The 18,203-nt window shown below is 36.1% G+C and overlaps 1 protein-coding gene across 2 annotated transcripts in view; it reads left to right on the top strand.

Annotated features, from left to right (window-relative positions):
- The window catches only part of SLC16A7 (solute carrier family 16 member 7), an 81,246-nt gene extending 63,592 nt beyond the window's left edge, over window positions 1-17,654 (top strand). For both annotated transcript variants that reach the window (XM_059847011.1, XM_059847013.1), the window contains 3 exons: window positions 5,243-5,386; window positions 6,990-7,802; window positions 10,185-17,654. In XM_059847011.1, the coding sequence (XP_059702994.1) occupies window positions 5,243-5,386; window positions 6,990-7,802; window positions 10,185-10,456 (1,229 nt within the window). In that variant the 3' untranslated portion in view covers window positions 10,457-17,654. The remainder of the gene's footprint in view (window positions 1-5,242; window positions 5,387-6,989; window positions 7,803-10,184) is intronic.
- The last annotated feature ends 549 nt before the right edge of the window (window positions 17,655-18,203 follow it).

The following is an 18,203-nucleotide window of genomic DNA, read 5'->3' as shown; positions in this document are numbered from 1 at the left end:
TGAGTTTTCTTTAGTGGACTTCATATTAAAAAAAAAAAAAAGGAAAGAAAAAGTTGGACTGATCTTAGCAAATAGTTTATACTAATATTAATTCTTGGAGCTCCTTGGGCTTTTCCAGCCTTGTAGGAAGCAGAAATAAAAGATAAACCTTGACTGGAAAGACAGCTGCATTGACTCTGCAGAGCAGATGGCTGCAAATGTGTTTGAACCACTTGACAGGGTGCAATCTACAATGTAGCATTAGTGTAATTTGAAATATTACTACATTTATTTTCAACTACTTTCAAAAATTCACTTCATTTAAATAAATGTTATATTGTTCAGACTGAGTCATTTCATGTTGCTTTGGGTTGATAGCACTGTGAACACTGTAATGTCATTGTCAGTATATGTTAAAAAAAATTACCTTTTTATCAGGAAAGTTTATCTCTAGTTCCATACTAAAATTAATGGAGGCAGCAAAATAAAAAGCAAGAATGCCCTGGCAGTGTGTGAGAGAAATGACAGAGTGCTCTCTAATTATATCACTGTATTACAGCAGTGAGAAATCAAACTAGGACTAGAACAGCTCCTCCTAGAAGCTATGCTAAGGGACAACAGAGGTGATTCAGGACAGCCAGCACAGCTGCCTGAAGGGCAGGCCCTGCCTGACCAACCTGTTGCCCTTCTATGATGGAGTCACCATATCAGTGGTTAGGGGAAGGTTTACAGATGTCATCTCTCTGGATTTCTGTAAATCCTTTGACCTGACCCCTGCATCCTTGTCTCTAAATTGGAGAGAGATGGACTTGATGAGTGGACTCTTAGCTAAATAAGGAATTGGTCAGCCACATCCAGAGGATTGTGGTCAATGTCTCAGAGTCCTGATGGACATCTGTGACACATGGTGTCTCTCAGGGGTCTGCACTGGGACTTTATTTTTTATGATAATAAATTATAGTATCATCATTAATAGCAGGAATGAAGGGATCTAGTGCTGTCTCAGCAAGTTCACAGATGACACTGAGCTGAGTGGTGCAGATGACGTAAGAGTGGTGGAGGTGACACAGGATGCCATCCAGAGGGACCTGGACAGACCTGAGCCGTGGGCCCATGGGAATCTCATGGGTTTGGCAAGGCCAAGTGCTGGGTGCTGCACCTGGGTTGGGGCAAACCCTGGTATCAGCACAGGCTGGGCATGGACAGATGGAGAACAGCCCTGCTGAGAAGGACTCAGGGGTGCTGGGGGAGGAGAGGCTGGACATGATCCAGCCATGGGCACTCCCAGCACAGAGAGCCAGACATGTCCTGGGATGTATCCAAAGCAGTGTGGGCAGCAGGGCCAGGAGGGGATTCCTCTCTGCTCTGCTCTGTACTGCCCCTATATTCTGCAAGCTGCAGTGCTGCATCTCTCTGTGAGACCCCCAGCACAGAAAGAACATTGACCTGTTAGGTCAAGTCCAGAGGAGGCCACCAAGATGATTAGAGGGATGCAGCATCTTTCCTGTGAGGAAGGATTTAGAGAATTGGGATTGTTCAGCCTGGAAAAGAGAGGGCTGTGGGGTAACCTAATTGTGGCCTCCCACCACCTGAAGGGAGCCTCCAAGAACGATGGAGAGACACTTTTTGCAAATGACCTTAAAGGGTTTGAAACTAGTTGACCTTTAAAGTCCCTTCCAGCCCATACCAATCTATGACTGATGGTATGATTTAGTTCCACCCCACTGCCATGGACAGGACACCTGCCAGTAGACCAGATTGTTCAGAGCCACATCCAGCCTGGCCTAGAGCACTTACGGGGGTGGGATGGCCACAGCTTCTCTCGGCAGCCCCTTCCAGGACCTAACCAGCCTCACAGGGAAGATTTTCTTCATGACATCTAATCTAAATGTGCTCCTAGCATCCACAACTTCTTTGTGGACAACTGCAAGTAAATGCTCTTTTGAGCCAATGAAACAGAACATAGGTGTCTCAGTATCATAGACTTTGTATGAAACCTCATAAACTGCTCCAAAATGCATGATCCCATCTCTGCTCACACAGCTGAAATGACTTTTGCTACTTTTCCCTTGGCATAATGACAAACAATGTGAAAAGCAGCTCTCTTTTCTTGTCTTGTAAAGCACAGCCCTTCCTGAAACTGTTTTTCAGTGGTGCTGGTTACAGTTGCTGTCTCACAGCCTGGTCCTTTGCCTGAAACAGAAAGATATAAAACAAAAATACAGCTGTGAGAGTGTTAGCATATTACGATTATGGTCTTAAATTTGCTTTAGGGAGTATATAATCTTTTGTGGCTGATGGTTTGTGGGTGTTAAGGGAGAGAGACCAGAGTAAATATTCTTGTGGGTCTCCTGATTTAACGTCTGTTACACAGTTACTTCAGGCTTTGGGTAAGTAGATTCAGAGATCCTGAAGTCCTTTAATGCATTAATATATATTAATGTATAACAAGGTTTCGGCAGTGTAATAGTATTTAAACAGCTTAACCTTCCTTTGTCTAAAAAGAAAGAATATGCAAGGAATATAGACCTATGCTGGCATGTGAACATTACTTAAATAATTGTAGAAGATGTTACATGTGACATGAAATTTGTACAAGGCTATAAAACATATGATGCAGGCAAACAGCTGGAATTTATGTAGAAACATCTATGTTAAGGTATGAAAATGCATTATTTTATGAGATTTCATAACAAAGTGTATGCACAGATGTCAGAATAAAATGTTTAACCTACTTATCACATTGCAAGAGTGTCCTAGATAATTTAGGGAGCTTAAACTAACTTTGTGGCTTGTACAACAGTTAATATTTCCCACATGCACAAATTTTAAATTAAAATACTGCAATATATGTAAAGAAAACCTCAAATTAAGTGGAGGTGTGGTGGTAAGTACTCAACATTAACTTAAAGAAAACAGCTCAAAGGGAGTATTATATTTAAAGGATTTTTAAATTCACAATACATTCCAAATGTATCTAAAATGAAAGTATAGAGTCAGGCCCAGACAACCTATCTGAATTAATATATCCATATTTGAGCTCAGCTATTAGGTCTTGTAGGTGAAGCTAACATTACGTGCTTTGATCTGGAAAGCTGTAACCTAAAGTCCCAGCCTAACTGCTACAGTGAAGATCTGCAGAGATGCAGTTTTCCTGTTCCTGGTAAGGAACTGTCTGTTAGCAAATACTAAACAAATTTTTCGTTTTCAATTTTGTAAATAATTCCATCTCATCACAGGAAGAAGAACTGGGAAATTTTTTTAAAAAAATATTTGTTTTGATATGTCTTAAGTGAATACTGTTACTGTGTTTAGCAATAACAACAACTACGGTTTTTTATTTGCCTTAGATTTATTTATTTTCAAACTAATAGCTATTATTTGATACTGGGATGAAACTTTTTGCTTTGAGTTAAAAAGAGATTTCCAGTAAAAAGGGTCTTTTTTTCACTCTGAGAAATTATTTCTGTTGTTTGAATATTTCAAAAGGGCTTGCTTTCTAACTCAGACGCAAGCCGAACCAGGAATTTTCCAAACATAGCTTTTTAAATAAAAAAAAATTGTGTTCTTCCATGTTTCACTACTTTCTTCATATGGTCTCAAAGGGGAAAGCCTTGCTTGTCACAGTTCTGCTTGGTGCTCCCCTCAAATGGAAATAAAGAAATGTTAGTTATGTCATTGTATCAGCTGTCAGTTAAATGTTTTGGTGCTTCATAAGTGTTCTAAAGTCTTTTAATAAATCCCTGGGCTGTTGTCTATTTGGGTGTCCATTCCATGCTGTGGATGTCTAAGTCTGTTGGCTTCAATATACAGTTATGCTTAAGACTCCTTGTGACTCAAGCTGTTTAATGAATACACAAACTAAGATTCAAATATCACTCAAATCTTTGCTTTCCCATCAAGTTAATTTCAAGTCGATCTCTGAATTAACGAGCTATTAGAAAAGACAGGCAGGCACAGGGCAACTCTATTGTAGAAGCTTATTTCCATAAGGAAGTAAGGTAAAAATTGATCATTTGGCATATTTTTAAAACTTCTGTTGTGCGTATGCAAATAGTAATTAACATTTTCAGCCTATCAAAAATAATACTCGAATACATTTAAGGTAATTCAAAGATTGGAGTCCAAAATATAACTTTGCCTATGAAAGCACACTCCTAAATTTCATTTATTTGGCTTTTCACTGCCTGAATTTTCTGGCATTTATTCCTTTAGATATTCATAAAAACCAAGACTTAAAACTGTTACCAGTATAGTGAATAACTTGCAGCAAACTCAGATGCAAATCAAGGCATTCCACTTTGTGCTAGGTACCTGCTCTGTCTTCGGTTTGAAATGATGCTTTCTATGATGTTGGGGTTTTTTGGGTTCTTTGCTTTTATTTTTTTAAATTTTAGTCTTGGATAACTTCCATTATTGCAAGAGCAAGACTGTTTGTAATGGTTTGGACCAAATATAGTGCAACCAGATGCTATGCAGGTTTACCTAAAGAGCTTTGACAACCTCTTAGTCTTGATATGTAGCACACCATCTATTCTAGCCATGGTTGTTCAAAAACATATAATGTATGTCATGCTAAATTGCACACTAGCTGTTTGGTTAGTATGGATGTAATTATACCATAAACTGAACTGCAGCTGAAACTGAAAAACGGACCTAGAGCAATATTTTTAAATTTTATAGGTTTTTATGCTAAACCACATTTTAGATTTTCCCAGACAGTCTATAGTTATCTTACTGTGCATTAATACTCCCCTCCTGATGAGGTAAGGGAAAGAAAGCCTTGGGGACCAGAGATTTATGTTCTGATTTGACAATATTTTTAAGTCTGTGTGTGGTTCTATGTAGGGGTGCAGGCCATACTGCAGTTTTAAGTAATTTTAGTTTGCTTGCCTGGAGGTTCCTCTTGCTCTGTGGAGTTTTGATACGTCTCATGCTTGAAATTCTTCAGTCCTTGCACTTTCAAAACTTTCATTGACCGATCTTGGTATTGATTGTTTGTGAACTCTAACAATCCCTCTTGCTTGTCTGATGTCTTTAATCTTTTTATCCATCTTCATAACTAATCAATATTTATATTGTCATGGAGGCAGTATATCCACTCTAGTCTTGTGTCTGCAAACTCACAGAGTGTTTGTAAGACAGATTGGTATAGAAACAGTTTAACATTTTCTGGAATGGAAGAGGAAAGCATTCCAACATGTTGTAAATAAAAAAATGGAGTTACCTGTTACCTGAAATTGCATTTTCTTTCTACCAACAGGTCCCATAAGCAGCATTTTGGTGAATAAGTATGGTAGCCGGCCTGTGATGATAGCAGGGGGTATCCTCTGTTCTTTTGGAATGATTGCATCCTCTTTCTGCAATAGTGTCCTTGAGCTCTATATATGTATCGGTGTGGTTGGAGGTAAGAGTCCTGTTTTAAAGGGTATATTATGTTATGTTTTATGTTATGTTATGTTATGTTATGTTATGTTATGTTATGTTATGTTATGTTATGTTATGTTATATCAAACTATTTCTAATATTGTTCTACAAATGAGCCTCACTGATCAAAAATTTTCTGTCTACAGATGCAATCCAAGCAGGTAGTAAGATCAGTTAATTTCAGCTATCTAATCCTTTAAATTAACTGGCATGATAATAAATAATTTCTTAGGACAATTCAGAAACAACTGATGAATTTATTCAATAAATGCTGTATGTACTTTTCCACATTGCACTATAATTGTGGTATAAAAATTGATTGGCTCATGACAGCACTTATTACAGTCATTGTGTACAATTTCACATTCGTTGTTTTAGCTTTCAATCATGTTGCACTGCAAACAGGGTGGCAGAGGCTAGCCAAATTCTAGTAGAATTGTGAAAGCTTGTACCATATTTCTGTAGTTTTTTTGCATACACATAATCTCACAGAAAAGTCTAACAACTTTCAGTTCAATGGTTTCTTGTTTAAAATCGCCAAGGGTCAATCACCATATAAAATTATTCATAATCATCTGTCACAGGCGTAGATATCACCTAAAGCAATGACTTAAACTCATTGTAATGCCAGTAAATGAAAGAATCTCATTAAAAGTTGTGAGGTTTCTTTAACTCCCTTCTCTGAATAAGGAAGGAGAGGTGAAATATTGCAGGTAATAAATGAATGAGATAATACCTGTATATTCAGGCTCATCTTCCTTTATATTTAGACTAAAGGAGTTTGGTTTTATTCAGTGATTAATCCTTAAAAGTCTTATTTTTGACATTGTAAACTTGGCACCTACTGAAAGAGATATGTCGGAATCTGGGAATGGGCCTGTCAAGGAAGAGAGTTTCTCTCCAATACCATCAAGCAGAGGCATGTTAGAGTTTATGGCTTTGATGTCTTAATACAGACAGAAGGCCCAGAAGTTCAGCTTTGGGTTCAGCTTATACACTCAGCTGATCTGGGTGGGTGGTCTGCTCCCACGTGTGTCCTTTACAACTCCTTAATAGTGACCAGGGGAAGGAGAGCTGAATGTGCTGGAAAATAATTTGCCATTTTATGCTCCAGTTTTACAGACAAGTTGGATCTTAATTAGGGTTGGAAATAGGAAATTAGGACATTTATGCATTTAAATAAACCCTACATTCATTGTAGCTGAGGTGACATTTAATAACTTTTGTTAAATGAGCCAGGAGAGAATTGTATTATAGTTTAGCAAATAAAAAAAATGGTGAGTGAAGGCACAGATACCATCATTCTTCTGTATGTGATTCCCCTGTCTCTATCATTGCTGAAACACAAAAAGGAGTTTTGGCTTTCAATGCAGTGCTGCAGGGGAAAATGACCAAATGCCACAGTCTTGGTATGAACACTCATAGGCATCAGTGAGGTTGTATTTCATTCTCTGATGCTAGTTGGTTTCAGTATTGAGAATCACTCAATTGGATACTGGTCATTTTAAAAATAACTTGAAAGAGCTGGGATATGTTTTTCACTGCATGTTCTGCAATAATACTGTCTTTTATGTGTTGTTTAGGTCTGGGTTTAGCATTCAACTTGCAGCCTGCCTTGACCATGATTGGCAAGTATTTCTATAAGAAGCGTCCCATCGCTAATGGATTGGCAATGGCTGGAAGTCCAGTGTTTCTGAGCACATTGGCACCTCTCAATCAATTCCTCTTTAATGCTTTTGGCTGGAAAGGAAGCTTTCTTATTCTGGGAGGACTTCTTTTGAACTGCTGTGTGGCTGGGTCACTTATGAGACCTGTTGGACCAAAAAAAGTCCCTCCTGTGAAAAAAGATGTTGAAAAAGGCGCAGGAGATTCTGCCTTGCACAAAAACAACAAGAAGTCTTGTTGGCAAACTATGAATAAGTATCTAGATCTGTCCCTTTTCAAACACAGAGGGTTTCTGATATATTTGTCAGGAAATGTCATTATGTTTATTGGTTTCTTTGCTCCAATAGTATTCTTGGCTCCTTACGCCAAGCACAAGGGAATTGATGAATATTCTGCTGCTTTTTTGCTCTCTATCTTAGCCTTTGTAGACATGTTTGCTAGGCCTTCCATGGGACTTGTAGCAAACTCCAGGTTTATCCGGCCAAAGATTCAGTATTTTTTTAGTTTTGCAGTCTTGTACAATGGAGTCTGTCATATCTTGTGCCCTCTGGCAAAAAATTACACTGGCTTGGTGATATATGCTGTATTTTTTGGGTTTGCATTTGGAATGGTTAGCAGTGTTCTTTTTGAGACATTGATGGACCTTGTTGGAGCTGCCAGATTTTCCAGTGCAGTGGGACTTGTCACCATCGTGGAATGTTGCCCTGTGCTCATAGGCCCTCCTCTAGGAGGTAAGAATCTATTTCTTTCCATTTAATATAAATGTTGAATTAATATAAGCAATGTTCTTAATTAATATAAAACATTGTTCTTAATGTTTTCACTGTTACTAGAATTGTACCATAACAGCCTGATAGTAAAATATAACTGCATCAGTTACTTTTCTCCAACCTAGGGGCAGCCTGATGAGTGCTCACTTGCACTTGCTTAAACAACTTTAGTTTATCTAAACTGAGAGAATGGGCGTTTCCAGAGAGGAAAAACTAACAGGAAAGTGTCAGAAGAAACACAGCCCTGCTCAGCATTTTAGGCAGGGTGCACACATGGTGGGATTCCATCAGGGTGCTGTGGAGCATTGTGCCCTGGCATGATTTCACACCCCAGCTCTGCTGACAGCCAGCCCTTTAGCCTGTTTCTGTAGCCAATACATGGGGCCAAGGCAGTGCAGAGGGTGAACTGACTGAAAGATGTTAGTGTCACCAACTTCTCTTTTCAAGTGTAAGGGGAGCTTAAAGGGAGCCTAGGCATATCACTTAGACTATATTCATAAAACTTGGGCTTCTAGCAGCAAAAGTGAACAGTATTTTCAGAAAGTATTTTCTGTTTGCTATCTTTTTTTCTCAGTATTCAGAAATGCTGATTGTAAGCTTTAAATCATTGAGATTTCTGATGATATAAGAGATCTAAAAAAATAGATGCTCTAATTTTATTGAGAAGCATTGCTGTGTATCTTGGTGTGTGTAGTGCAATAAAAGCCAAACAGTATGAGAATAAAAAGATAGTGAGATTGCCAGCCTAATTAACATTAGCATTGTACCCACATTAGCACTGCCTTAGAAGTCAGCAAGGTTGTGTGCCTGAAAGCATTTATATGTACTGAAATACTTCAGATTACTGTCAGTATCTCTATGAAAATAGCATTGTTGAGTGCAAGTCTGAATATGCCAAAACAGTTCCACTCACTTCAGTAAAATGTTATTTATACAACTAAATTTTTAATACAACTAAAAGCATTCCATATTTTTCTTATCATTTAACATACAAATCCACTTTGGCAAAGGTAGAGCAAAATATATCCTCACACAGACTCTTTCTATGCCACCTAGTGGGGGGTCTAAGCCTGTAACCACTGGAGTCCAGCCTTTCCAGTCAGGTTGTGAAATCAGTATCAACTCAAAAGATATTAAATCCAATATTTTTGGAGCAGTAGCTTACACAGTTATTTGTTTTTCAGTATATAAACTTTTCAGGAGTTTTGGAAAGCATTTTTTTTTGTGTTATACCACCATGAATAATTGATTTAATTTGTTAAACAGGGGCAACAAAGGGGATGAATATATGGAAAAGCTAAGCTCCAGTTTTGACTAGTTCATATGTTTTAAAATAGTATGCTGAAGCATTGCTAATTCAGAATTTTGTTTTTAAGTATATTTTTATGAGAGTGCTCATTGATAAAAAATCATCAAATTGCATTATTTACACTAATAAGTGAATTTTACACTTGCACTGCTATTTGAGTTTGTCCTAATACTAGGTTTGTGAAAACAAAAAAAAAAATTCTGGAATAATTTCATGGCTTGTAACCATGTATCAGGTGAATAGGCTGGCATCATGTTTTTAGCCCAGTAAAAGCATCTAAATCCATACTAAATTGAAGTGTGCAGCTCACCCTGTGAGTTTCAATTATAGTGTAGGAAAGTTCAGAGCTAAATACTTGGATACGTAGAAGTGTTAATTTGGGAATTGGGAAAATTTAGAGGGAATGTCTCATAAATTGGAAGAACTGTTATATTTTCCTCTCCTTGTCATAAAGACATTTAATCTCAGAGGTCTGAATGTAAGTTTTAGGTACAAGGTTCAGAGTTTAAAACTCAGCAGTTGAGCTGAAGGCTGAAGGGAGAAGCCTTTCTATGTCTTTCACCAGTCAGAGGAAAGTAAAAGTGAAAAGCAGGCAGCTGATGCACAGAGACAGCAGCCTAAAAAGGCACATACCTCTTCATCCTATTGTCTTTATGCAGCCTCAGTGAGTGTCAGACTGTCACTCCAAACAATAAGAAAACACAATTAGGAGGTGAATAAAATAATAAGGTAATGAAAGAATGAAAATAAAAGAGCTGAAAAACTGTCATTATTCATTAAGCTTTACTTACTTTGTTCTTCAACATTTTATTATTTTCAGTGTCCTCAAAGGCAATTGCTATCTTGATTAATACAGGAGTTTTTTAAGAGTTCCACTGTCTGTGAAAGACAGCTTTAACATGTTGAAAATGCATTTCTGCTCCAACTTCAAAATGAAAAAATATATAGATATTTTTGCCAAGGGATAGATGTGGATTTTATTTGGTATCCTAGTCTAAATACTCTTTTTCTCTCTTCTTATCTTTGTATTTCAGGTTGGTTAGTAGATGTTACTGGGGAATATCAGTACATGTATTTTGTCTGCGGTGTGATTGTGACTGTGGCCAGTATCTGGTTGTTCATTGGCAATGCCATCAACTACAGGCTTTTGGCAAAAGAAAAGAAGTTAGAAGATGAGAAACAGAAAGCACAGAAGAACGCTGACCCAAAGGAAGCAGAACCATTAACAAACAATGAGAATGAAGATGCTTCCAGCAGAGCTGATAAAGCTCTTGAAGATCCATCAGAAAGAGAAACCAATATTTAATCTGAAAAATAGCTCAGAAGGCAACATTTATGACTTCCATTAGGAATATGTCTTCAAGACACAGGCCAGGTTTTGTGGTAATAATGATCAGTCACAATATTGGATGGGAACAGATTTTTGCCCTATGGCAAGACTCAAAGCTAAATTACTATCTACAGTTAATTTGTTTCAGTGATACAAAATCATGATTACAGAGCTAGTGACTCAATGCAAATGAGTCTATTGAATTTTGACTCTGGACAATCAAGAGTCAGATAAACCAGGCTATAAAGCCTTCCAATGACAAAGAGTTTTGTTTCAGAAGTGTATGTAGTGCAAGAATATCTTCTACTCTTATTTGGGAAGATACTTGCATTCATCTTTACGATGTGGTTAAAGTCTTTTGAAATAATCTGTCCAAATTCTACTTACCGTCAATATTAAAGAGAACATAAAGATTTGTTTCAAAAGAGTCATAATACCTGACTGTAGCATACTGAAATATTTTTCTCTTTTGTACACCCACTAGATAAAAAATATGTCTGTGTAAGCAATTATGGATATAAAAGTTAAGTGTAGGAGACAAATAATTGGTAAACACGCCTCTAAAATGCAATAAAAAGCTGATTTATAATATAATCCAGAAGTAGTTTCCTCCAGTGATAGCTGATTACATAGTACTTCAACATATACATTTGAATTCAAAGTATATTCACACCTTGCTAATTCAAACTAGCTAAAATCTGCCTGTACATAAAAGGTTTAAACCCAAGATTTACATTTCTAACAAGAGTGGCAATCAGTTTTTTTGACTTTGTATTCCTGTGTAGCTGAAGGGTCTGGATCAGACTGTGAAGTCATTTTCCTAAAGGGACTAAATTCACAATCTGCTGATGTTAAAAGGATACTAACCCTTGGCTTTTGTGGCCTTAATGAGTTTCATGACAATGACTTCAAAGTAGATGCTTGGCTTTATTGACAAGTCCTTAGTTGTTTGATGGTTTCTTGAGAGGAGATTTAAGATCTAACTTCAGATCTTTGCAGATGGGTAGCTTCCCTGTTCCCACTTCCCTTTCCCAGGAATTTAGTGAAAAGCTACTTCTTTTTCTGTAGTGCTGCTTTGAGCAAAAATGCTGCAAGGCACATTGACAATGCCAGTCTGGAAGCTTTGTACTGACACATCAGTTTTATGCAGGATGTTTAGTCTTGTGTCTACAATTTCGTGCAGACCATCATATAAATAAAAATGTACACAATTGTTTCTCTTCCTTTAGACAAAACAAGGCATAAACCTACAATTTTACTTTACACAAATTATTTAGTACTGCTTTGAAAGTTAAAAGTGCAAGCTTCTGAAGATAATACGTGAAATCATTTCTGTTCTATTTCTAGGTAAGGAAAGGTGCTATTCATTTTGGAGGGATGCTTATAAATGCCTCAAAAATTGTGAAAATTAAGGGTCTGATTCATAAAACATTTATGCACTGTTTATGCAGGATACACCTACACTCAATTCCAGGAAAAGAAAATTATTCATTTTAGTCCTCTTCTAAATCTCAGAAAGTTGGAAATATCTTGGACAGAGAGGTAACTGTGATAAACACACTTTGAAGTGCCAATAACAAAATTAAAAACTCAACAGTAAAATCTTGTGGATATGGGAGGGCTTTGAAGAAAGTAATTTCTTAATATTTTTATGTTCAATATTATTTTAATTTTTCTTCTAAACATGTTGAAAGTGCTTGCTTCTGTTTTACTGGTTTATCATTTTATAAAGTTCCATAGCAATGCTGATTTTTTTTAATTTTCTCATCACTGTTTTGGGGAGAAATATGAATCTACTCTCATCATGGTACAGAATTTAATACCTACTTTTTACCTAGTTATATTCAGGAAAACCAAACTTCTCCAACAAATCCTGTACATTTTTAGGAGCATCAGCATCAAAATATGTGCATTTCAGAGTTTTGGGATAAAATATGGATTGCATGTTCAGACTCGAGCCGTGTGCTTCCTAAAGAGGAATGATTCAGTCCCAGTAAAATTACAGTTCTCTCCCAAGCCTCAGCTTCAGAGAGGAAGTAAATACATTGCACCTCCGTCTGAACCTTAGCCTTGCCAGCACCCCATGACATGAAACATTGCTCTCTTTTTGGCTGTACAAACATACTGAGTGAATTCCAGGAGCTGTGAAGGCCCTGCGTGCCCATAACCAGAAAGGGATGAGTTTCATAGACACTAAGCTTTCCTACAGTGAGCATTATCAGTTATAAATACTGGATTGTGAAAGATGAACTGAAATTTTTGCTGAAAATCCTACCAGACACTCTGAAGAGTGGTCATCAGGAATATCACTCTGCTCTCAATAGTCACTGATAGAAATGCAGAGATTATTTGAAAAGAGATTAATACAGGAACTGAACCAAAATGTCTGAGGTAAAATTGTAGGTTGTCTCTTTGCAATAAAGGAGCATGATTAAGAATAACGGTAGAATACAAGGAGTGTCAGCTTTTGACTGAAGCTTTTTTACTTTTGTTGAGTAAATAAGGGATTCAGAAAAATGATGTTTAAAAAAAGTCTCTCAGGAAATATGCAGGCAACTTGCCTGTTCTATGCAGGATCTCAGAATACAAAACAACATGGCATAGGAAATAAGGGAAAAAGAAAGTTCCTCGAGCCACAGACACATCTGACCACTAGTAGCAAAAAATTATCTCACTATCTCAGAGGAAATAAAAATTTCTATAAACACTCTACAGAAATGCTACTCCTTCATCTCTGGTCCATTATGTTAAAAGGTAATAGGAGTGCAAGGTCTGCTTTACCACCACTCACCAATGTGCAGTTTTTAATCCCATAAGGCAAAATGATGTGGCAGGCAACTAGAGCAATATAAAGTAGGAAAAGCCAAGTTAAGCATTTCCTTATACCCCTTTCATTACTCTTTCTCTTAATAATAGCAACAAAATAAAACCCATCAGCATACTCTTGATATTACTGAATATTAAAGAAGTTAAAACCCAGAAGTGAGTGAAGAAAATTGGAACTGTATCTATGCAAAAACTGCCTCAAATTAAAAACCCGTTTCTTCCAAATAACAGGTCCTAAAGGGGCAATTGCCTAGTATAGGTAGCTCTTATTTCTAAAAGTAGTGATAATAATAAATTGCCTTGAATCAACTTTATTCTGAACATCTAAGCAGTGAAATTAGTGTAACTTGCCTTCAAACTCCTGAATATCACTCCTACTTGCACTGACCTGTAATTTGTACTATAAATCATTTCATCGCTACATTTCTGCTTTTGAGATTAGACCCGGGTATATACATAATTTCTCTGAATTGCTCTGGTTTCTCTTAATTACCTCACCCTCAGTTTGAACCACTGAAGGGTCAGGACTAAGACATTCCCCTGATCAGTGATGAAGAAATGTACTCCAACTTTCTAGCACATGTGTCTCTTATGCACTCTGAGAATCTGTAGTCTCAGTCAGTGCAAGCAAATCCTTAACTGGTCTTCTTCTCATTTATACTCATGTATACTTCAATCTTTTAATTTCTCTACTGCAGTATTGCTAAGCCTGATTGCCTTTTTTCTCTTCTAGAAAAAATAGTGTGAAAATTTTAAAACTAGTAGGAAGTATTTTCCCCAATTTCATATCAGATTAAATTTCAAGTTTTTTTAAAGTACACATCCAGATACTTCTCTCTCTTTTGGGTTTTTTTATGTCACATACTCTATTAGCTGGAGAATTCTCCTGTATTGCCCTTTCCAACTACAGAGAAAGACTCTTCACTAATAATTCTCAGCACTATTTCAGAAGCATATCAAAATTTCACCCCTCCCATCCCTCCCCATTGAACTGTGGTTGCAATTGTTGTTGATTCTGTATTTCCATGAAGTTCAGAAAAGCATAATTTTATATGAAAGACTAGAATGCTTTTATTTCAGGAGTGTGTTTTGTGAACTGCTTTGACAGAGCTAAGGAAAATTTTACTTCATCTTCAAATAGATTTTTTTAAGCAATGCTGATCCTTATTGAGAGGAGGTACAGCTTTACTTACTGCTGAAGTGAATTGCAGCAATTTCACTGACATGGATGGAAAATTCACATGAATTTTAATGGCCATGTTGCATATCAGCATCCACTGTGCTTAAAAAACATTTGGCAATGTGTACATGATTGTTCCTCCCAGAGATTTCTCATTCCTTTAAACGTTCTCCACCTCCACCACCCCATACTTCATTTTGATGTAACAACAATTTTGGACTGGGTATGTAGTGACTTATCCTTAATTATTTCTTGGTTTTTTCCTGAAATGACACATTTTCTATGTTGCCAAATGCAACATTTTCACTTCCTTCTTTCATGTCTGGTTGTGAATATTAGTGGAGAGATATTACTGGGATACTTAAGTTAAAGATACCACATGTAGCCAGATTTTGGACTGCCATCATGATTTCACTAAACAAAGCCAGTCACCACTTTTATAGATGAACATGCTATAATTGACACTGTAAATTTTGCCTATAACAAAATTGAATCAGGCAATTTTTGTTAGTTTCTCTATAGATGACTATTTTTCTACTCACAGAGAGGAATATAAAGGGAATTTTAAAATAATTATTTTCAGAGATGGCTTACCAGTTTTAATAAGGCTGTTTGGAATTTTTTTGGGGGTGGGTGCACTTCTGATATTTGTGCGAATATATATATAAAATGAAAGTGCTTGCATGTGCTATCACATTTTTGATCAGAATTTGCAAAAGCATTGCTGTGTGATTTCAACATAATTTGCATGTTGTAGTTTTGCAGTTCAAATTTTTCTCATCATCTACCTCTCAGTTGAACTTTGGAGACTTGCACAACCCTGGAAGAATAGATTTAACAAAATGCATAATGGTAAAACCTGTACAGACTATTAGAAAGTCTCCCAAATATTTAAAGCTGCTTACACTTCTGTTTTCAAGGCAGGGCATATTTGTGTCCACATCTTTGTATCAGTTCACATATCTTTAATCTTAACCCTAACCTGTGAAGTTTTTGCATCACTGATCTGGTTTAAAAACTCAGTGTGTCATTTAGGTATCCAAAGTCTAATGGTCTTTCTGTGAGATGCTGACCCGCTATTCTTTTTTGTTTTCTTACAATTTCTGAGTTAGGGAAATGAACAAAGTTAATATACCCAAACAGTTTATAAAATTATTACAGAACATTTTGCATCCCTGGAAAAAAAAAAAAAGTGTTTCTGGTTTAGAAATAATAGCAAATTTTAGCTTGCTTTTCCTTTTATTGGGCAGTTGAAGGAAGTAGTCACAAAATATTAGATTGGGGTCAAGGAATGATGATTATTCTTCATATGCTCTTTACAAAACCAGAGATGATTGTTCCTTCAAAGATATTCTTCAAACCCTTCTTGCCTTCTAGGACCTAGTACATAGTCCAACAAAGCGAACAGAAAAATACCAATCAAAGAGCTTTACATTGGAGGTGATGTGGCTTCAGTGGAGATTTCAGCCTTATTTTCTCCATTCCAAATCTCAGGACCATCAGATATAACACAGCAAACACAGAATTTGTTACAGCTGGCAAATTTTCTATGCCTGCATAATATTCCTAATGAATCAGTCCCTAAATTAACGCACAATATCTATTATTTTAATGGTCTTTGTAAATAAATTGAAAAAAAAAATCCCACCACACACTCTGAATGTAGATTATAAAATACAGAGGATATATTTGAATAAATATCCAGGCAAGTCTGTTAACCCCAAAGGAAATTATCTATTTCCTTTCAAGCCTTCTTTGAGCAGTTTATAACCTTCATTTTTCTTATTTCCAGAGAAAATGGTTTATGTCGTCTGTGAATGTATATATGGACATATATAAGGGAATATATATGCAGATGTGGTATGTGTGTATATATGTATTCCCCTATATATAAAACTCTAATTTATATATATTATATATATTTATGTATATATAAAATATATATAATATTTTAGAGTAAGTTGCATATTGTGCCTGATAAATGAAACATAATTGTAAGCAAATAAAAAACTTCCACGAATGGCAGAAAAATTTGAAGCTTTTTTGTAAGAGCATATGCTATTTTTTGGTTTCTGCTAGATTTATTTATAGTAGAAAATACTTCAAAAAGTTGCAGTATTACGTAACACTGGTTTCCAACCACGACTCAGTTCAAAGCAGCCTAAGATCACTGAGAATGTTCATTGAGGTAGATGGCAAAACCTGCATTGTTGGTGAACTTGTTGGTGGGGTGTCATTGCGGTGGAAGTTTTAACTAAATGGTCTCTGAACAGACTGCAACCAACATACTGAGTTTACAGCTAATGTGATTTGTATGACCAGTTCATACAAAATATTGGTGGACATGATATTTTTTGTAACAAGTATGGAAAGTGAGAATATTCAAGCCCCTGCAAACAATATTCTTGTTAGATTAATATGTGAAATTCTCCAGAACAGCAGTCATTAAAAAAAAAGACAATATATCGCACGTTTTACAGGTTTTGGTGGTTTTAATTTGTCTGCAAGTAGGCAAGCCCATGAAAAGTCTACATTTGGCTCTCACTCTATAAAAAAGTTATACCTTAAAATTGCTGGGAGATTTTTCAGAGTGGTACATAAGTCATTTACATAAATTCCCTTCCTTGAAGAGTGATACAGATGCATTTTCCACTTACAGCCTACTTGGAAAGTTCACCACATCTGCAGTTTACCAACAGAACCTGGTATTGCTATGCAATAATTAAACATGCAGTAACCATTGTTGTTGACTAATAAAGTTGTTTCTTCCTTTCTGTATTTTGCAATACTGTATGGTTTTTACTTGAATATATTGGCTAGATTTTTTTTTTGACAATCATTTATTAGCTAGAGGTGCTATTTATGTTCCAAAGAGATATGAGTGAATGATAACTTTCTAGATGCCAAATCCTTTTTTTTGACCTGACAAAATTCATTGTTCATAATGTATATTAACCCTGTAAAGTGCTTAAGCATTGCATTAAATTGTATTTAAATGCATTTCTGTTCATTAACTTCTATTCCAGGCTTGTACTACTGTGTAATATGTCAAGTTTGTCCATATATATTTATGGGAAATTACAATGAAAATTGTGTATAATAAGCAATTGGGTGGAAAAAAAAAAAGAAAAATGAAAATAAAATTTCCATGTAAAGTTTTTTCTGAAAGGATGTAAATTCTATTTTCTTAGTCTTCTTAAGAGTATAATAGTTACACCTTCAGAGTGTGCAAATATTCATAGATACTTAGATTGATTCACTATTCAGTTGTAGCAAAGATCTCAAAATCACTTCTTGTTGCATACAGAAACAGAACTTCAAGATTTCCTGTGGAGAAAAGCTACTGCTAGTAACAGAGCATTGTACCAACCCCTTGCTATTCCTAATTTCACCATAATTAGGATTTATTATCATACATAACTCAAATGCCATCTGGAAACCAGGGTTTCTTTTCCCGTTACTTGGACTTGGATGTGTTCCTATATTCCATGTAAATGGAATGTTATTCCTTAGTCACCAATACTTATTTTGCTACAGAAGAGAAATTTATCCACGTCTTGAAGTAGTGTACGTAGATAAGTCTTACTTTGTATCCTCTGAATGTTATCTGTTTCTATGTTTTTGTAAATTGACTTCAGTCCATGATTGCTTGCCCCACTTGAGTTGTTATTTACAGAATGTGATTGGATAATTAAAATTAAGGTACTATGGGAGGTG

This window comes from Haemorhous mexicanus, chromosome 5 (genome assembly GCF_027477595.1).
Source record: "Haemorhous mexicanus isolate bHaeMex1 chromosome 5, bHaeMex1.pri, whole genome shotgun sequence".
Taxonomy (NCBI): domain Eukaryota; kingdom Metazoa; phylum Chordata; class Aves; order Passeriformes; family Fringillidae; genus Haemorhous; species Haemorhous mexicanus.
The sequence above is the reverse complement of the archived record's forward strand: the minus strand, read 5'-3'. Positions and strand labels throughout refer to the sequence as shown.